Raw genomic sequence first — 22,682 nt, forward strand, 5'->3', positions numbered from 1 at the left:
TATGTCCACATGTTGGGTATTTTCTTACCCTACATTGTTTGTGTTCATTTTCTTTTTAACCCCTTGTGGAAATAGAAAAAAATCAAGGCTAGACCAACATTTAGTGTAAATTTTTTTTTTTTTTTTTTTTACACAAAATCATTGTGCTTGTCTTGATCTTTTCATCTTCACAAGGTGGTAAAAGATAAAAAAAACAACACAAAATGAGTAGAGGAATTTCCCCTGAGTACGAAAATACCCCACATGTGGACATAAAGCGCCATACGGATGCAGGGTAAGCCTCCAAAGGGAAGGAGCGCCATTTGGCTTTTGGAGGCTGAATTTGGTTGGAATGGATTTTGAGGGCCTTGTTGCATTTAGAAGGCCTCTGTGTTGCCAAGAGTGACCCCATTATGAAAACTACAGCCCTCAGGGAATTTAACAAGAGGTTTAGTGAGCATATGGTGACCGGCACAAATGTGGAACAATGTAGCGTGAAAATGAAATATTACATTTTTCACACTATAATGTTGGTTTAGCCTTGAATTTTTCATTTTCACAAGGGGTTAAAAGAGAAAAAAAACACACAAAATGTCCATAAATACCCCACATGTGGACATGTGGGCACAGGGCAAGCCTCCAAAGGAAAGGAGCGCCATTTGGATTTTGGAGACTTGATTTGGCCAGAATGGATAATGAACGCCATGTCGCATTTACAAAGCCCTTGTGCTGCCAAGACTGTGAAACCCCCCCACAATTGATGCAATTCTGGAAACTACACCCCTCATGGAATCTAACAAGGGGTGCACTGAGGATATGGACCCCTTGATGACACATTTGTGCCGTGAAAGTGAAAAAATGAAAAAATTTCCTTTCATGTCCCATTGTTCCACGTTTGTGCCTGTCACCAGTGGGGTGCATTTGCTCACTGCACCCATTGTTAGATTCCTTGAGTGGTGTAGTTTTCAGAATGGGGTCAATTGTGGGGGGTTAACACTGTTTTGGCAGCACGAGGGCTTTGTAAATGCGACATGGCCCTTGAAATCCATTCCAGTGAAATCCAGCTTTCAAAGGCCAATTGGCGCTCCTTCCCTTTGGAGGCTCGTCCTGCACCCACTTGGAACTTTATGTCCACATGTGGGGTATTTCCGTACTTGGGAGAAACTGCGCTACATGTTTGGTGTTTTTTTTTTCTTTTATCCCCTTGTAAAAAGGAAAAATCGAAGGCTAGAACGTTTTAGAGTAAAAAAAATATTTTTTCCCTTTTTCATGCCACATTGTTCTTAAAATCTGTGAAGCCCCTGTGGGGTCCAAGTTCTCACTGCACCCCTTGTTATATTCCTTGAGGGGTGTTTTTTATGTTTTGGCACCCCAGAGCCTCTGCCAACCTGAAGTGGTACAGTCAAAAATGACCAAATATAATGGAGGGTTTGAAATCTACTAGGCGCTCCTTTATATCTGAGTCTTGTGATTGCGTCAAATAGCGCAAAAAGGGCCACATATGGGGTACTTCTATAATCTGCAGAAACCGGGCAATCAATATTGAGCTGCATTTCTCTGGTAATATTTTTGTGACTCACCTAAAGGGTTAAAAAACTTTCTGGATGTGCTTTTGCAGAGTTTTGGGGGTGCAGTTTCTGAAATGGGGTGCTTTGTGGGGCTACCATACAGTCCCCTCGAATACACTTTAAACCTGAACAGGTACCTAAAAAAGATTTTGAAATTTTACTGAAAATTTGGAAAATTGCTGCCAATGTTTTAAGCTTTCTATTGTCTAAAAACAATAAAGAAAGTTTAGTAAATGCCGCCAACATAAAGTAGACATATTGCTAATGATATCTATATCATAAAAATCAAAGTCTGTCTGTCTGTCCTTCTGTCTGTCTGTCTGTCTGTCCTCTATAGACTTCCAAACGCCTGAACAGTTTGACCCCAAATTTGGCACACAGATACATTGGGTGCCCGGAAGGTTATTGCGAAGTTCCCGTCCCCGCCAGATGTACAGGAGGGGAGGGGGAGGGGGAAGAGCGGCGCCTCATAGAGATGAATGAGAAAATCTCCTCACTGCAAACACAGGTGACATAATTAGCTGTAGCAGACACGGCAGTTGGAGCCTTAGCAACCAATAGGATTACTGCTTTCATTTTCACAGGGAGCAATGGTTGCTAGGGAAGCTGCCTCACAACATCCACAGTAATAACTGGTAGACCCCCTACTCCATCCATACAGTACATGTATATACAGGACCCCCTACTCCATCTATACAGTACATGTATATACAGGGCCCCCTACTCCATCTATACAGTACATGTATATACAGGACCCCCTACTCCATCTATACAGTACATGTATATACAGGGCCCCCTACTCCATCTATACAGTACATGTATATACAGGACCCCCTACTCCATCTATACAGGACATGTATATACAGGGCCCCCTACTCCATCTATACAGGACATGTATATACAGGACCCCCTACTCCATCTATACAGGACATGTATATACAGGGCCCCCTACTCCATCTATACAGAACATGTATATACAGGGCACAACAGATATACCAAACTGTGACTGGGTAACACTGCTACACCAGACCTGACCAATACCGCCATACTGTGCTGGATAACACTGTCATACCAGACCTGACCAATACCGCCATACTGTGACTGGATAACACTGCCAGACCTGACCAATACCACCATACTGTGACTGGATAACACCGCCACACCAGACCTGACCAATACCGCCATACTGTGACTGGATAACACTGCCACACCAGACCTGACCAATACCGCCATACTGTGACTGGATAACACTGCCACACCAGACCTGACCAATACCGCCATACTGTGACTGGATAACACTGTCATACCAGACCTGACCAATACCGCCATACTGTGACTGGATAACACTGTCATATAAGACCTGACCAATACCGCCATACTGTGACTGGATAACACTGCCATACCAGACCTGACCAATACCGCCATACTGTGCTGGATAACACTGTCATACCAGACCTGACCAATACCGCCATACTGTGACTGGATAACACTGCCATACCAGACCTGACCAATACCGGCAAACTGTGACTGGGTAACACCGCCACACCAGTCCTGACCAATACCACCATACTGTGACTGGATAACACCATCATATCAGACCTGACCGATACTGCCATACTGTGACTGGATAACACTGCTATACCAGACCTGACCAATACCACCATACCGTGACTGGATAACACCGCCACACCAGACCTGACCAATACCGCCATACTGTGACTGGATAACACCCCCATACCAGACATGACCAATACCGACACTTTGTGACTGAATAACACTGCCATACGGTTAAATACAACCCTGCAGGTATACAGGACACTACAGGTATACAGGACCCCAAAACTATACACTACAAGTGCACGGGACCTCCACAAAACTATATACTACAGGTATACAGGACCCCAAACTTTACACTACAGGTATACAGGACCCCAAAACTATATACTACAGGTATACAGGACCTCCACCAACTATATACTTCAGGTATACAGGACCTCCACCAACTATATACTTCAGGTATACAGGACCTCCACCAACTATACACTACAGGTATACAGGACCCCAAAACTATATACTACAGGTATACAGGAACTCCACCAACTATATACTACAGGTATATAGGACCCCAAACTATACACTACAGGTATACAGGACCTCAAAACCATACACTACAGGTATACAGGACCTAAACCAACTCTATAATACAGGTATACAGCACCTTCACCAACTCTATACTACAAGTATACAGGACCCCAAATATACAGGAACTCCACCAGCTATATACTACAGGTATATCGGACCCCAAACTATACACTACAGGTATACAGGACCTCCACCAACTCTATACTATAGTTATACAGGACCCTCAAACTATTTACTACAGGTATACAGGACCCCCGAACTATATACTACAGGTATACAAGACCTCCACCAATTATACATTACAGGTATACAGCACCAACTATATACTACAGGTATACAGGACCCCCGAACTATACAGTATAGGTATACAGGACCTTCACCAACTATATACTATAGGTATACAGCCCCCCCAACTATGCACTACAGATATGCGAGACCCCTAAAAACTATACATTGTGGGTATACAGAACCCCTCCAACTATGCACTACAGGTATACACTAATTCCACTGATTAACTCAGATGAAACAATACCTTTAGCTTGGCCTCCTGGGCACCTTAGAACAAATCTAATTAACACACTGACACTTTATACCCGGGCAGCGCCGGGTACATTTTCTAGTTTAATATATAATTTATGTAGCATAACCATTTTCTGTAAACAGAAAAGTTTCAAAGATGGAAAAACGCATTTTTTCACAATTTTTCACATTATTTATTTTTTCATAAAGATTCGTTATAAGTATCGACTCCAGAAATGTAAAGTACAATATGTCACGAGAAAACAATCTCAGAATCAGCCGGATAGGTAAAAGCACTCCCAAGTTTTTAATGAATAAAGTGACACAGGTCATATTCATGATTATTGTCTTGGTCCTTAAAGGGGTTGTCCGGCGATAAAAAATTATTCACAGAATAACACACATTACAAAGTTATACAACTTTGTAATGTATGTTATGTCTGTGAATGGCCCCCTTCCCCGTGTAACACCACCCCCACCCGTGTACCCGGAAGTGTGGTGCGCTATACATTACCTGTCACGTGCCGACCACGGTCTCCGATCCTCTGCAGTGACGTCTTCTTCGGGAGGCCAGCGGATCTTCCAGAGTGCCGGCCGCCCTCTGCAGCGTCATCCGAAGCTCAGCCGCGATTGGCTGAGCATAACTGTGCTCAGCCAATCGCGGCTGAGCAGCTGATGACGTGGCCGCGTCATCAGCCGCTCAGCCGCAATTGGCTGAGCACAGTTATGCTCAGCCAATCGCGGCTGAGCGTCGGATGACGCTGCAGAGGGCGGCCGGCACTCGGGAAGATCCGCCGGCCACCCGAAGAAGACGTCACTGCTGACGATCGGAGACCGTGGACGACACGAGATGCGGTGAGTATAATGCACCACACTTCCGGGTCTAGCGTGGGTGGGGGGAAACACGGGGAAGGGGGCCATTCACAGACATAACATACATTACAAAGTTGTATAACTTTGTAATGTGTGTTATTCTGTGAATAATTTTTTATCGCTGGACAACCCCTTTAAGGCCATTTCAGGCCCGGTCCTTAACCCCTTCAGGACCAGGCTAATTTTCATTTTTGCGTTTTCGTTTTTTCTTCCTTGTGCTTAAAAGGCCATAGCAATTGCATTTTTTGCGTCACTAATTGTACTTTGCAATGACAGGCTGAATTTTTGCATAAAATATGTTGCGAAACCAGAAAAAAATTATATGCACGGTCAAATTGAACAAAAAAAAACACAATTCTTTTTCTTTGGGGGGGGGGGGGGGGCTTCGTTTTTACGTTGTGTATCCTATGGAAAAACTGACATGTTATATACAGTATGTTCCTCAAGTCGTTACGCTTACAACGATATATAACATGTATAACTTTTATTGTATCTGATGGCCTGTAAAAAAAATTCAAACCATTGTTAACACATATATGTTCCTTAAAATCGCTCCTTAAATTCCCATGCTTAAAACGCTTTTATCCTTTGGTCTATTATGCTGTCTGAGGTGTCATTTTTTGCGCCATGATGTGTTCTTTCTATCGGTACCTTGATTGCACATATGCGAATTTTTGATCGCTTTTTATTCCAATTTTTCTGGATCTGATGCGACCAAAAATGCGCAATTTTGCACTTTGTTTTTTTGTTGCGCTTACGCTGTTTACCGTACAAGATCTGGAATGTGATAAATTAATATTTTGGGGCGATTACGCACGCGGCTATACCAAACATGTTTGTTTGTTTATTTATTTATTTTTATTTATAAAATGGGAAAAAGGGGGTGATTCTGACTTTTATTAGGGGAGGGTTTTTTTTTTTTTATTAAAAATTACACTTTATTTTTAACTTTTACACTTATACTAGAAGCCCCCCTGGGGGACTTCTAGTAGAAGCCCACTGATATCTCATACAGATCTATGCTACATAGATATGCAGCATAGATTGATGAGATAGGCACTCGATTGCTTTAAGCTGCTGCAGCCGGAAGCGACCGAATGCCGAGCCGGGATCAGCGCCATTACGGCGCAGACCCCGGCCTCCCCACTAGACACCAGGGATGAGCTGCTCTGAAGTCTCCAGATGCAGCTGTCAACTTTGACAGCTGCATCTGAAGACTTAATTAGCGGGCATGGAGATCAGACTGTGCCCGCTAATAGCCGCGGCCCCAGGCTACATTGCGCCACCTGGGACCGCGGCGGTTCAGTTACGTCCTCAATACGTCCTCGCGCGGGATGAGGTTAAGGGGTTAAAGGCTACTTTATGGCTTTTTTTTAAATCCTTAATTTTCAATTTTCAAATCAAATCAACTTAAAGCGTAACTGTCATGTTTTTTTATTGCAGAAATCAGTAGTCTAAGGGATTTTAAGAAACTCTGTAATAGGTTTCATCAGCCAAAAAAGCCTCCTTCTGTACTCAAGAAGCAATCTCCCAGCCTCCCCCCCCTGACTTCTCCCCCCCTGACTTCTTATCTGTGCATCAGGCAAACACGTCTTCATTACAGAGAAGCCAGTGAAGACGGGTTCTGCTCTCTCCATTGTAAGCCTATGAAGGGGGGAGGGGCTGAGGGAGATGAGGGAGCAGGAAGAGGTGACATGAAGGTCAGCTGTTTGTAGACTCTCTGGGCACCTAAACCGCAGGATTCAGGTGTCAGAAAGGTCAGTGCTTATCTATGAACTTACTGAGAGAAGATTGCAGGGTGTTGTGCTGTGCAGAAATCCTCCATGCTCAGTCACTCCTAACAGCCCCTCCCCTCTCCATAGCCACATAATGGAGACAGAAATCCTGCTTCATTTGATGTGAGGGGGGAGGCTGGGAGATTGCTTTTTCAGTACAGAAGGAAACTCTTTTAGTACATAAAACCTATTACAAAGTTTCTTAAAATCGCTTGTACTGTTGATATTTAATGTTTTCAGAAAAATGGCCCTGAAATGACAGTTACGCTTTAAATTCGACTATTTTGCTGGGCTGTCTGGTCATCTATTGGATCTCCAAGATACACACCACAGCTAAAAGAAACAGACAGAGAAAATGGTGGTAAAAGTCCACCCACTACTACCACACTTGCCCCCTCTTAGATACCCTTTAAGTAAGGGTATAAACACACACACCGTATACGCAGCGGATTAGATCTAAATAATTTGATCTAAATAACTGAACACAGCATCAAATCTGCACCATCAAATCTGCTGCAGATCTGCAGCGTATTTGCTGCGTACTTGCTGCGTATACAGTGTGTGTGTTTGTACCCTAAAGGATTTAGGCTATGTTCACATAAAATAACGGCCGCTGTCCGCGCTGCAAAAACTACGGCCGTTGTTTTGAGGTTCCCTATAATGACTGCAATGCAATGTTACTACGGGCGCTGAATTTACACTACGTATCAGATAACGGCCGTTGTTTATACGGCCCCGTGAAAAATTTACATGTCAATTATTTCCGGCCGGTCATACTGCAACAACGCCCGTGGATTTCAATGCGGCCGCGAACGTAAAACTTATATCTGCCGAATTAAACTTGATGTTGATGTAAAAAAATTTCTGAGTGGTTTCTTGGGCTGGGCGCAGTATTTAAAGTAAATCACCTGTTTCATCCCGTTTATAAACATGCTAGGAATCAAAATTAAACAACGGCCGTAGTTTCACGACTAGCCCGTACGATTGTAATTCTACAGCCGTAGTTTTGGTCGCAAAAGTTTTCCCCGGCTGTTATTTTACGTAGTGTAAATATAGCCATATAAAAGTGTATTTATTCAAATTCCGAGCCTCTTAAGAAGACTGTACTGTTATTTCTCCGTCCCTACCTCCAATAATTTTGCCTGTCATGCACAACTGCATGAGGGTTTGAGGCTAAATCTAGCCATAATCCGGCTATTTTTATTGGATGACTGTATTGTCCATTTCATACCATGTTATAGTCAAACTCAAAATTTAAACTAATTTGAATTCAAACTCAAATTTTAATTCAAACTTAAAATCAAATTATAATTCAAATTTAAAAATAATAATAATAATAATTTAAAATTTGGTCGCCAGAACAGAAGCGGTGGGGAAAAGTGGTGAGTGACATGATACTGGGAAAATTACCCCAACTGCTAAAGTAGTCAGGGGGTGTCATGCCCCATCCCTGGTCAGTCTAGTAATTTAAAAAAGACAAGTTATTAAGGGAGGGAGGAGGGGAGCAGTCAGCTTGTCAGGCACTGACAGGGGAATAGTTTCCAAGGCCTTTGACCTTCAAAGTGACCTTCAGGCCTTTGACCTTGGTCAGCACTATTGTCTTAGGGTATATTCACACGGGCGGGCTCGCAGCGAGATTCTCGCTGCAAGCCCGGCAGGTCCTGGCAGTTCCCATACACTACATACTTGCTGCGGTCTAAACGACCGCAGGGAGTATGTAATTATACCGCCCTTAACCCCTTCTGCTCCCGCCCGGCTCCCCCGCTGTAAGCATACATTACCTGTCCTTGCTGCACGGGTCCGGCGTCCTGCTCTCCCGTCCGGCCAATCAGTGGCTGCAGCTGGGCAACACACTAATTGGCCGGACGGGAGAGCAGTACGCCGGACCCGTGCAGCAAGAACAGGTAATGTATGCTTACAGTGGGGGAGCCGGGCGGGAGCAGAAGGGGTTAAGGGCGGTATAATTACATACTCGCTGCGGTCTTTTAGACCGCAGCAAGTATGTAGTGTATGGGAACTGCCAGGACCTGCCGGGCTCGCAACGAGAATCTCGCTGCGAGCCCGCCCGTGTGAATATACCCTTAAGGTTGACCACCAGGCTGTTGCCCAGAATTTGGCGTAATGGTGTGATTACGCAGCCTCAGAGGCTAAATTTTGGGGTGGTTCATATGCTACCTCTGTTTTAACGGTTCCCTGTGTTCTCACTGCCATGCTGTTTCCCAGAATTTGGCATAATGGTAGATTAGGCAGCCTCAGAGGCATCCATGCATGCTGCCCCTGCTGTTTCCTGTCCATTTCCGTGGTGTTTCCCTGTGCCAAGCTTGGGTCCCCTGAAAAAATGCTCGAGTTTCCTACTGACTTCAATCGGGTTCGCTCCTCGACCCGAGTATCTGGAACTATTCGTCTCAAGTAACGAGCACCAGAGCATTTTAGTATTCGCTCATCACTAATAAGACACCCCACCACCACCACCATTACTAAAGACATAGAGGATCAGCTACATACAATAAATAGAGAGTGCTTTCCAGGTGAGTAGGTCTGGTGTGATAATGGGAAACTTTAGCCTTTAAAGGGGTTATCCAGCGCTACAAAAACATGGCCACTTTTTCCCCTACTGTTGTCTCCAGTTCAGGTGTGGTTTGCAATTACGCTCCATTTACTTCAATGGAACTTAGTTTTAAAACCACACCCAAACTGGAGACAACAGTAGGGGGAAAGTGACAATGTTTTTGTAGCGCTGGATAACCCCTTTAAGTGCAAAGGGAAGATTTCCAAACAACGCAAAGCTTGCTGGGAATGTCAGTGATAATGTAGGGGGGCTTAGCAGTCATACTTTTACTGCTATAGAATTAATGGAATATTCCAACTGTATGTCATCACTTTCCAGAGTGGGAAAATGATTTTTTTTTTTTTTTTTTAACTAAGCCAATACTAAAAGTAAAAGGTAGAAAAACTTCCTTTGTCCTTTTACAAACATGACTCATAGCAAAAAGCTAAGCTGTTGGTACGTATACATCTCTGAAACGTTTTTTATACAGTACACATTCAAATAAATGATTTGGTTACTGGGTTAAAACAGCATGCAAAGGACAAATGTACTAAGCACTACTAAGATTCCACTAAGGTGGAATAACTACTCCATCCATTAATATTTTCGTCTGTACCTGGTACACACCTAACATGCTCCACGCCAACAAAGCAAGGGTGCTAGCAAGGTACCTATTTATATGTGCTGAGACAAAAATAACAGCAACAAGTGCTAAAGTGCTAAGGGGTCATAGCACAGATAAATATACTAATCAACTTTCTAGGGATTAGGAGTCTGCAAATAATTTCCAAATGGAGCTGCATTTAAAATAAAATCTTTGCATAACTAACGGCTCTATGTGAAAAAAAGTGTAAGCTTAAATAAACAGAGGCAACTGTACATTTGCATAAGTGTTATAGGCTGTAATAATTAAGACTCAATTATGTAAATGTAGGCTGACTGCAAGTGTACACTGTCTAATGCATACAGTATATTTAAAAGACTTGAGGTTGCAGCTATTCTTTAAAAAGAAGTTACTTAAGTACAGTAAAAGAGTAAGCATTATAGACAATGTGGGGAGAATTTATCAAGATTATCGTACTTGTTTGCCAGTCTTGCATAAATCCTTGTCCCCATGCACATGCCATTTGCGCAAATAATATGTGCCTTTTCCCTGGTGTGCCCCAGGCATATTTTTGATAACCCCCCAATATGTTTCTTATTACAACCACTTATATATTGTCAAGTTTGTGGGTTTCTTTTTGCAATTCACAAAGACATTTAAGCTCAAATAGGACTTTAAGGGAAATTGTATTGATGGTCTATTCACAGGATAGGCAAAGAATATGTGATCAGCAGCTCTGCATAGCCACAGCAGCGAGATGTAAACAATATGTGGAGCGGGAATTGTGCAGTGGCCATGCTGTGTTACATAATTCAGCTTTCATTAAAGTGAAGGGGAGCTAGGCTGCAGTAACTAAAATTAGACCCTATCTTCCAAAAGGTTTTGCTTTTATTTTACTGTGTGTTTACATAACCTCAAAGTAAAAAAAAAAAAAACACCTTTACGTCAACCTGTATTTGAAACACTTCAGCCACAGACATGATCCAGTAATAGTCTGGTACCCAATCTTGCTGCACATTATTTATTAATATGAAATACATAAATGATCCCCATGATGTAATGAAGTTCCTATTTGCTTTTATGATAGAAGAGATTTAAGTTGCTTCTTGCAGAGCAATAAAATGTAGAAGACAATCGATTTCAAGAAAATATGGGCAAGAGACATGCACAAACATTATGTTCTGAATTGATTTCAACTGTGAAATAATGTGTGAGATCAATTATGTTGTGAAATTATGATTTTGAAAGAATTAAGCTTCATTGCAACATTAGGCTATGTGCACACTTGGTATCAGACCGGCCGTTCCGTGACCCCGGCCGGGTTTAAAGAATGGCCAGTCTCTGGCCGGATCATCGCGGCCGGTACTTCTCTTTCCGGCCGTGGAGCTCTGATGCGGGTGCATCAACACGCGCTTGCATCAGAGCTTCCCGTTGCACACAGTGAAGCGAGCGGCCGGAGCTTTCTGCGGCCTGAATTCACTGAATTCCGGACGCAGAAAACTGACCTGTCAGTTTTTTTCTGGTGCTGCAGAGGATCCCGGCCGGAGCACATACAATGTGTGTGTGAGCCCCAATATAATGTGCTTGCACTTACACTCAGCTATACACACTGCTGCTATAATGTACCTGCACTCACACTTAGCTATACACACTGGTGCTTTAATGTGCCTGCACTTACACTTAGCCATTCAAACTGCTGTATATACAGTTTATCACTGTCCTCCTGCACAGCTCTGTCATTCTCACTTCCTGATTGGTCCATGCTTAACACCCCCCCCCCTTCCCCCTTGCTGTTATGTGACCACACAGACCTCTGACAGCAGCCTTGCTTCTCTATTTTAGCCTGTTGTACTACGCCTCTGCATCTCCATTCTCCAAACTAATGTTTTTTCAGGTTTATGCACTTACATACATTATTTTTCACATGCTCCTTGCTATACTGTGCAGTAACTGATAATATCACATATTCAGCTGTTTCTCATAGTTTGTTTTATCTGTTCTACATGTTATTTAGAATAAAAATCATCATTTTTGGGGTGTGGAACCAATTGTCTGCATATTAGTGATTTCCTTTGGGAAAATTTGCTTTGGTTAAAGAGTGGATTTGGATCACAAGCATGGTCCCGGAACGAATTATGCTCGTAATCCAAGGCACCAGTGTATATCCTGAATTTTTGGGATATTATTAATGTACCTTAGCAAGCCTAATTGCAGTATTACATGTATAAAAATCCATTAGTAATCAGAAACTCTTATTTTTTACCTGTTATTGCGAGTTGTGTAACAAAAAATGTCATGCGAGACTTTCTTTTTCTAATCCTCTCCTTCCATGTTAGGTACAGGACTACTGAATTTCCAACCATGATAATGACAAACAAAATCCAAAGAGTAATCAGCTGTTCTGTCTGAAAAGAAAGATATGTTACTTCCATTTATTTGACATTGGCATAAAAAAAAAATAGAACTTACATGGTACAAGATGTAACAAATATGCAAATAATCAAATAGTCATTAAGATTAATTTTTATTATTTGTGATTTTAATGTCTTATTTAGTTATATTTATTTATTATTTTTTTCAAACAGTGAATGTTAGAACTTTAACAAGAAACTTTCTACTCAATTTTTGGGAAAATATCTTTTAGATTTTATACAGTTTATAGTTATTTCCACTTGACATTACAAGGTAGTGATAAAACCTATGGAAAATAATATTAATCTATCAGTGAATTGATTACTGTCTGAGGTACATATAAATATGCTAAGATTTCTTAGGCATCTTTAAGCGTCTTTAAGTGTCTAAATCAAGAGTATGGCCCCGTTCACACTGAGCAAGAACGTCGAAATTCCACGGCGGAGCTCTCCACCGCAGAATCCTGCCATGCTCAGTGTGCTGCTTTAAGTGAATGAGAGGGCGCGCTCTCCTTCGCGCGCCAGCGGAATTCCGGCTTGCTTACTCAGTGTGAACGGGGCCTATATGTGAAAAAATGGTGAATTAACATAAATTTTTTTTTATCATGCTGTAAAACAAAGCTATACATATGTAAAAAACCAGGTCACATCTCCGCCTTAAGGACCCATGACATAAGAATATGCCAATGGGTCCCTATGAAGGTATGAAGAGGGGTCACACCATGACCCTGCTCTGTATCACTCCGCGTTGGATGATAGCTGAGGACCACAGGCATTATTTGTCACGATTATCGCCACGCCGGATCATGGAGGTCTATTCGGGGGATCACCCCTCCTCCACAATGCAATCGCAAAGGGCTGATTCATTATACTTGCCAGTTTGGGCCTCAGCGACATAAAGGCGCTAATCCTGACTAGATAAACCTTTACTATGGGCTTCAGCAGCCCTTAGTAATAAAGCAGTGCTTGCAGAGATCAATGAAGTACATATGTGCATTGATCTCTATGTGCAATAAACCCCCTTTTTCCATTTTTTAAATAAAAAAAAATAATATTTGCTAACGAAACTATTATATTATTATAATAGCGTATGCGTATGCACAAAAAAAAATGCTAAAGAGCAAAATTGCAGATTTTTGGTCACATAAAATTCTGAATAATATGAATAAAGTACAGATTATGGCACAAAAGTTGACATCTTAAATAGCCCCACAAAAATAAAAACATTACAAAGATGGTTACAGAGCAATTTTAGACACATTTAGTTGTGTCTGATGTACCGTATTTCCTGGCACATAAGACGACTGGGCATTTAACACGACCCCCAACTTTTCCATTTAAAATATAGAGTTAGGATACACTTGCCATTTAAGACTATCCCTCTTCCAATGCAAATAAATCAAATAAAAATTAATAAAAAAAAAATCAGACAGGAGTGAGATCTGAGAAGCAGGGAAGGAGGTACAGTAATACCGATAATAAACAAGGGCGGGACAGATGAGTGAAAGAGGTGTGTTTTTCTGGCCACAGCACCACTGTACCATATGTCTTTTTTCCATACCCCGATCCCCGGCAGCTTGCTCTGCCCTTCATACGGTCGTTGCATACAGTGAGGATGCAGCCGTTGTTGACCTCCCCCCACCATATCGGGCAAATGAAGATTCTCCAGTCCGGTTCTAAAGTTTTTCAGCCCCTGTCCTATAGGACGACACCCGGCATATAAGATGACCCTTGACTGTAGAGAAGTTTTTCCTGGGTTAAAAAGTAGTCTTATATGCAGGAAAACACTGTATGTATGTATGATGTTGTGCAGCAGATTTCCAGTGACAGAGCTTATAAGGCTCTGAAACTTTGGATCTTTTGTCAATGCAATGCAATAACGCAAGGATGGGACAAACTCTTATTGAAGGTATTTCAAGATGCATTCCGCCACTATGAATTAATATATTTCATTTACATCACTTTGCCTCATCTTTCTCAGTATCTTTGATAAAAATATATATATATTAGAGATGAGCGAACCGGGTTCGGTTTCGAGTCGATCGATCGAACGTTCGGTATTTGATTAGCTGGGGCTGCTGAACTTGGATAAAGCTCTAAGGTTGTCTGTAAAACATGGATACAGCCAATGACTATATCCATGATTTCCACATAGCCTTAGGGCTTTATCCAAGTTCAGTAGCCACCGCTAATCAAATGCCGAAAGTTCGGGTTCGGATCGACTCGAGCATGCTCGAGGTTTGCTCATCTCATATATATATATATTATATATATGTAGTGGCCAACCAGCAGGAAAAATAGTGGAAGGTAGATATGTGCCAAGTAGGTTATTGTGCTCTGTATGGAAGTTCCAGGGAGTTCAGGGTTGCCAGTCTGCTAGTACATCCCAGACTTTCCACATACCTGAATTGCAGCAGGAGAACTACAATATATGTGCCACAGAGGTCCTGGGACTTTGTGGGGGAAAGACAGCAGTTTGTGGTCAGTAACTATAGGTTACTGACATTTGCTATTTAGTATAGCTGCTGTGCGGCTAAAATGGGCTGTCTTTCTTGGAACGGCTGTAGCGTGGGTGGGAGGCCGTTCCCACGTTCCGGTCCAGGCTTTACTGGGTTCTTTAAAAGGTCTGACATGGTACCTCAGGTGTGGAGAGACAACTTGCTGAGAGTGTTTGGAAATCAGTTGATTCACAGTAAATCTGGCAGACAGGAGCTGGAGAGAGAAGCCCTGCAACAGAGCTGCTACAGACTTGCTGGTCTGAATAAGGACATAACTACACAGTGGTGTGTATATTCTTTCTGTTAATGTTCCTGAAAGGCAATCGCTATGTGTTTGAAGCTTGAACGGCTGCTGTAAAAGCCTCATGCTGGACTTTTTTCTGGTTTGTTACCAATAAACATTTTTTGTTGCATCCAAAGCCTAATATGTGTATTGTGTTTTGTGCAACTGACATTTTTCAGGTCTGCATGTGGAACCAAACACAGACTTTATAGCTAGTCTGTGTTTGCTATGGTTATGTTCCACCTCAGCTGCTGATTGGCCGAGTGAATGTTTTTAGGAGCCAGAGCCAGACCCCTTTACTTGCTGGGACGGGAGCAGTGCGGTGGGGCGGCACGCGAGCATTCAGATGTCTTTTTTTCTTCATCAGACCTGGCACACTGAGCTTGATGTGTGCCAGGCTCTGAAATGTCTGCTTAGCCAGTGGCTGAGGCAAGACATTGCTGCAGGATAATTGGCTAAGCTGAAACTGCAAAAGTCGCTGAGTGTTTTGCACCAACTGCTGATTGGCTGATTAATAGAAGAATAATGCCTGACACCAGGAGGGTAAGTTTAACCTCCACCCTCAATGTAACTAAGTCTCACCCCAAGGGGTTAAATTAACAGCTGGGATTTCTTAGAAGGTAGCACTATGTAAGTTCTGTAGTAATCACAGCCGTTGTCAGGGCCTTAAAATGAGTCTCTAAAAGGAGAGGGTGAAAAAAGAAAAAAAAAAATGTTCACCAAGTATGTAAGGCATTTTATAAACGTCTACTGACATCCAGTGTGAAACCAGACTCCCTGTAGAGTCATATTCACACATTTGTAAACTCAATGATAAAAAGTAAACATTAGTCTTTGCCCATATTTTTAGACATAAATTTGTAAATTAAGGTGCATTAACACAGAGAGATTTATCTGACAGATTTTAGAAGACAAAGCCAGAAACAGATTATAAACAGAGAACAGGTCATTAAGGAAAGACAGAGTTCCCCTCTTTTTAAATCCATTCCTGGCTTTGGCTTAAAAAATCTGTCAGATAAATCTCTCTGTGTAAATGCACCATTAGTCTCAAAATAGGCAAATTGCCCTTTAGTAGGGCAATTCCCATTAATTCCCAGCTAAACACAAATGCCCAAGTCATAGACAAAAAACAAGTTAGCGATTGCATATGCCCAGAATATATTTAAGTTGCTCACTATTTCTCAGTAAGGTTTTTCAGCACCTTAACTTATACTATCTCCTGGCAAACACTTCAGAACAAAATCAGCAGTGAGGAAGATAAAATATATTTCTCCTAATTTACACCACAAGTGCAGGAGCAACATGTCAGATGAAAACATAATTACACAATTACAGCCGCAAATACAGCCGCACAGTTACATAGTCTGAACCTAGCCTAAGGCTGTATTCCCACATTATGTATATGGGCACTCTGTAAGAACTCCCTACATCATAATTTACTTTAATGCAGCAAGTTACAAAACAGTTAGAGCCCAGTGTTTTCCATGCTCACAGCATCATAATTAATTATTATGCAGAGTGCCGACAGTTCAGTCCCTTGCATACAGACTACCTATGGACCATATATAGGATATTATATGAACCATTGTTTGTTTGTTTTGTTTTATGACTGCAGGACTACATGACTACAGAGCTAACTGTGTGCTCTTCTCTGATTTAAATCTGCAATCATGTAGACCCAATTATGTTTATGATCAGCGTATACTAGTATTGAGGCATGTTTCTCGTACTGCTGATGTGTTTTAATACAAGCAATCAATACAATAGTATAGTAATAATTTTGTTCCTATCTGCATTCTGCTCATTAGGCTGCAGGGCTTTGAAGTCTGCTCTGCTCCCTGCCACTCCTCCCAGGGTGCTGGGAAAAGTTTCCCAGGACTGGATTTAGCTTTTCCCAGCACCCAGGGAGGAGTGGCAGGGAGCAGAGCAGACTTCAAAGCCCTGCGGCCTAAAGAGCAGAATGTAGATAGGAACAAAGTGATTTTCTTATCTCTAGTGCCACTTTATAACACACAAAATACTTTTATAATTATAAGCACCAATTAGGATCCATACATACATATTGGCCAATTAGTGCAGACAAAAATACAAAAGGTGCAACAGCAACCCACAGGGGCAAGATCTTACCGTATATATACTCCCCCCGATGTACACACAATAAAAACTTGCTCTGTAGATATTGAAAAATTAGCAGACTATTTGATCAAACAGTGTACCATGTCACCACGTTAAGGTGTCCCGGGGGATGGTGTGTTTGGACACAGTTCACAGCAGACTTGGACTTGTAAAATAACAGCTTGGCGTTTATTTGCAGCATAAACAGTCCATCAAACAGAAACACAGCAGCACCGTGCTTTAAGAATAAAACAAACAAAAAGGTCTTGCCCGTCTGGGCGCTTACTAACAGGTTGGCTCACCTATCTAACACTTAGTGCGTAACTAACAGTGCGTCTTCCACCTGGATACCGCAGGGTATATAAGCTCCAGCAGAGGCTTTATTCCCAGGTTACTCCCAAACAGACACCCAGGCTGTTCACTCCTGGCTGAGAGCAAACACTGGATCCTCTGCAGGGCTTTTACCTTGTCAGGCTGATTAGGGTCAGAGACACCTGACCCCAAAACCTGACCTGGATCGGGGGGAGGGAATGGCAAGTCCCACTACCAAAACCTACCTGTCATTCCATGTAAGTCCAGGCCCGGGAATAATAAATAATAGCTCAGCAGCATAACACTGCTGAGCACAGATCCCTCCTGGACTTACCATCTCACGCTATGTATTAACCTGGGTGAGATGTACATCCCCTGGAGCACTTCTCCCGTGACATGTCCACAACGGTAAGAGCTTGCCCCTGTGGGTTGATGTTGCATTTTTTGTATTTTTGTCTGTACTTTAGCCACAAGCAGTGTGCAACCTGCAGTGTGAACAGAGGCATAGAGGTGCTGTCAATTTTTTTATTACAGTGCTTGAAAAAGCACTATATTATAATCCATATTCTTCTTCCGCTTCTTCTTCCAGCCATTCTTCTGCGATTAATACAGCCCGAACTGCTTTGCGCACAGACTCCATTCAAACTGTGTTTTGAAGCCATCGGCGGTGACAGGTGTGCTATTTTTTGTTTCAATCGCATTTGTCATTAAAAAATGATTATTATTATGTTTAAAGACCCCTAATTTCTCATAGGTAAAAATGGCCCATTGGAAATACTGCCCACACTGAAACAGCCAATCACAGCACATATGCAAATAGCTGAAAAATAGCAGACAATAGAAATTCTAAGGTCTTGTTAGTCAATGCCCTACAACATCCACACAGTCACATGTCCACTATTGGCCAATAGAAGATGTAGAAGATGGAAGGTCCTTAACAATTTTTTCTCACTGACATGAGTAAGATTGTCATGGTAACCGATTAATGTTCTTTACAATTATAAGTAGCAGTCAGTAAAGTAGCAGAGCCTATACCCGCACTACTCAGCAGAGCTGAGGCACCCGTGTAGCAGAGCCGATACCCACACTACGTAGCAGAGCAGAGGCAGCCATGTAGCAGAGCCGATACCCACACTACATAGCAGACCTGAGGCAGCCCTGTAGCGGAGCCGATACCTGCACTCTGTAGCAGAGTTGAACCAGCCGTGTAGCAGAGCTCATACCCGCACTAAGTATCAGAGCTGAGTCAGTGTTGTAGCAGAGCCGATTCCCACATGATACAGCAGAGCTCAGTCAGTGAAGTAGCAGAGGTACCAAAATTGCTTTTGAAAGGGACGGTACCCATGTCACTCTTGAAAGGGACGGTACCCAAGTCCCTCTTAATGAAATGTTACGTAAGTCACTCTTAACCCCTTAACGACCATAGGCGCATATTTACACCATATTTATTCAGAGTGGGGAGAGACTGCGGCTATTAGAGGGCATGGTCTGATCGCCAGGCCCGCTAATAAGCATTTTAAATGCAGCTGTCCCACTGCCTGGTGTCTAGTGGATCACCCCCCCCCCCCCCCCCCACGCGACAGAGAGGCGATCACCGTGTCCGGCACCGGCCGGGGTCTGCGCCTTAATGGCGCTGATCCCGGCTCGGCACTCGATTGCTTTCGGCTGCAGCAGTCCAAAGCAATCCAGTGCCTATCTCATTGATCTATGCAGTATATCTATACTGCATAGATCTCAATGAGAGATCAGTGTGCATATACTAGAAGTCCCCCAGGGGGGCTTCTAGTATATGTGTTAAAAAAAAAGTTATTTATAAAAAGCCCCCTCCCCTAATAAAAGTCAGAATCACCCCCCTTTTCCCATGTTATAAATTAAATAAATAAACATGTTTGGTATCGCCGCGTGCGTAATCACCCGAACTATTAATTTATCACATTCCTGATCTTGCACGATAAACTGCGTAAGCGCAAAAAATTTCCAATGTGCAAAATTGTGCATTTTTGGTCGCATCAAATCCAGAAAAATTGTAATAAACAGCGATCAAAAAGTCACATATGCGCAATCACTGAGGAACCGATAGAAAGAACACTTTATGGCGCAAAAAATGACACCCTACACAGCCCCATAGACTAAAGGATAAAAGCGCTATATTTTATGGAACATATATTTGTTAACAATGGTTTGAATTTTTTACAAGCCATCAAATAAAATAAAAAAGTTATACATGTTGAATATCGTTGTAATCGTAACGACTTGGGGAACATGTATAACAAGTCAGTTTTACTCCAGGTCGAAGATCGTAAAAACAAATACCCCCCCAAATAAAAAAATGGTTTGTTTGTTTTTAATTTCACCACACACTGAATTTTTTTCTGGTTATGCAGTGTACTTTATGAAAAAAATTTAGCCTGTCATTGCAAAGTACAATTAGTGGCGCAAAAAATAAGGGCTCATGTAGGTTTCTAGGTTAAAAAATGCAACTGCTACAGCCTTTTAAGCACAGGGAGGAAAAAAACGAAGTGCAAAAATGCTAATTGGCTCTGTCCTTAAGGGGTTAAAGGGACAGTGATAAAGTTGGTCTTAAAGGCCCGGGGTCAGAGTCACTCTTAAAGGGATAGCACTAAAGTTGCTCTTCAAAGGATGGTACCTAAGTCTCTTTAAAGGGACAGTACTTAAGTTGGTCTTAAAGGGACAGTATATACTGTAGGTCACTCAAAGCGTTGGCACCAAAGTCGCTCCATAATGGACTGTACCAAAATCGCTCTTAAAGGGAGAGTATCAAGGGTTAAAGTTTCTCTTAAAGGGAAGTCACTGTTAAAGGGGAGCTCTCTTCAAGCACTATGTATTTCCCTGGAAATACAAATCTAGTTTATTTCTGTTGTATGTGGGTCGTGTGGCTACCTCCTGTTGGTTTGCACTCCACCCATGCCCCAAGGGACATAAAAAGAGATAATTTGGATCCTATCTACCCAGTTGTAGGCTTGTTCTGTCCTGGAGAGGCCATTGCTAGTGTAAGAATGGTAGAGTAGGGACCATGTCTCTGAGGACGCCTTCATGTGGTGACATGGTACACTCTGATTAACTAGTTTGCTAAGATCCTAATTTTTCAATATCTACGGAGCAAGTTTTCGTTGTGTGTACACCGGGGGGAGTATATATGGTAAGAGCCCCTGTGGGTTGCTGTTGCACTTTTTGAATTTTTGTCTTTACTTTAGCCACAAGCAGCATGCAACCTGCAGTGTGAACAAAGGGAAAGATGTGCTGCCAATTTTTCCTTTGTTTTGGCCTCATTCTGGTTCTTAAAGTGGTAGTGCGGCACTAAACAATTATTTACTAAATAACACATTACAAACTTAGACAACTTTGTAATGTATGTTATGTTAGTGAATGGCCCCCTTCCCCATGCTCCCACCCACACTAGACCTGTCCGCCATCTTTTGACAATGATGTCATCTTCGGGAGGCCGGCCAAAGCGGTCCGCCCGTCCCTCGTGCTGGCCCCCCTCTGCCGCATCATCAGCTGCTCAGCCGCGATTGGCTGAGCACAGTTATGCTCAGCCAATCGCGGCTGAGCAGCTGATGACGTGGCAGAGGGGGGCCGGCACGAGGGGTGGTCAGACCGCTTCGGCCGGCCTCCCGAAGATGACATCATTGTCAAAAGATGGCGGACAGGGGTCGACACGAATCAGGTGAGTATAGAGCACTACACTTCCGGGTCTAGAGTGGGTGGGGGGGAACATGGGGAAGGGGGCCATTCACTAACATAGCATACATTACAAAGTTGTATAACTTTGTAATGTGTGTTATTTAGTGAATAATTGTTTAGCGCCGCACTACCCCTTTAAATACTTGTCATTGATTTTTTTTGATATCTGTATTTTCCTACTGGATTTTTCAGTGTCTGAGGAATTTATTGGGAGGATTTCCCAGAGTATGATACTAACAAACCTCCAACATAAAGTATGCCACGGTAGAGGCATGCAGTGGTAACAATTTTCCATAGGCTTCTAATGTGTAGCTTGTATTTTTCTGAGTGTCTCAGTATAGAAAGCATAGTATGCTGTGCTATCCCATACAGCCAAAGGGAAAAAAGTTATTCTGGTGTATACCACCCCAACTGCAAAGTATACTCTATGGCTATGTTCACACACAGTATTTTGGTCAATATTTGTAGTCAGGAGATGAACCAAGAGAGACTATCATGGAAAGATTTGCATAAATTCTGTGTTCTCAACTCACTGGAAAAAAACACTGACCAAAAGACTGACGGAAATGCAACAGTATGTGTGAACATAGCCTATGGATAGATTTAATGTTTGTGTCCAGAGTTTTCCGAGAGAATACACCAGACAATTCAAAATGCAATGTTATATCCACACACTGTTTTCTGAGCTCCGCTGGTCTGTAAAGCTTTTGGTCCATCTTTTCAGCTGTTTACAGTTTAAAATAAGGCTCATACACAGTGTGTGAACATAGTATAAAGGTACCTTACACAAATGACATTAAATTTAAAAATGGTATAGCAAGTCTAGGTAGTAAAAAGCATTTAGACTTTGAGTCTGATAACATTAAGATTGATAGAATCGTTTTTTTATACACATTTAGATGCTGGAGCTACAGAGCCATGTGCATTGACCCTGTACAGTAGCAGTCCTTATGAGTCTGTACCATAAAGCTGTATGTACAGTAGGCACTCTGTATCAATGTATTATGGAGGTATTCTACAATAGAAGCAATGCTTCTAGTAGAAAATCTCTCTGCAAAAGTTTAACACACCGCTTGGATTCCATGTAGGTCAGAGTAAAAACATCGGTATGCTTCCTTACAAAATTGGAACAAAAAGAAGTATATAATACAAATTATAGCTCACAAACTTTCAGGGGTTCAGTGATATTATCAGTGAGTGTAAAAGTAGTGAAGCCTACCTATAGTATCATGTTTTTTGTTGTTTTTTTACAGGTTACCAGGTTTATTTAATGCAATTGTTTCAGGTGTTTCTTAGAATTAGACATGTGCTTATTACTGGAGACAGACAGTTTTCTAGACTTCCTGTTAC

General features: G+C 42.2%; 1 protein-coding gene across 1 annotated transcript in view; it reads right to left on the bottom strand.

The window, feature by feature from the left end:
- NPSR1 (neuropeptide S receptor 1) overlaps positions 1–22,682 on the bottom strand; it is a 133,425-nt gene that overhangs the window by 109,903 nt on the left and 840 nt on the right. The window contains exon 2 of the mRNA XM_069960355.1: positions 12,272–12,413. Within this exon, the coding sequence (XP_069816456.1) occupies positions 12,272–12,413 (142 nt within the window). The remainder of the gene's footprint in view (positions 1–12,271; positions 12,414–22,682) is intronic.

This window comes from Dendropsophus ebraccatus, chromosome 2, assembly GCF_027789765.1.
Source record: "Dendropsophus ebraccatus isolate aDenEbr1 chromosome 2, aDenEbr1.pat, whole genome shotgun sequence".
In the NCBI taxonomy this organism is placed as follows: domain Eukaryota; kingdom Metazoa; phylum Chordata; class Amphibia; order Anura; family Hylidae; genus Dendropsophus; species Dendropsophus ebraccatus.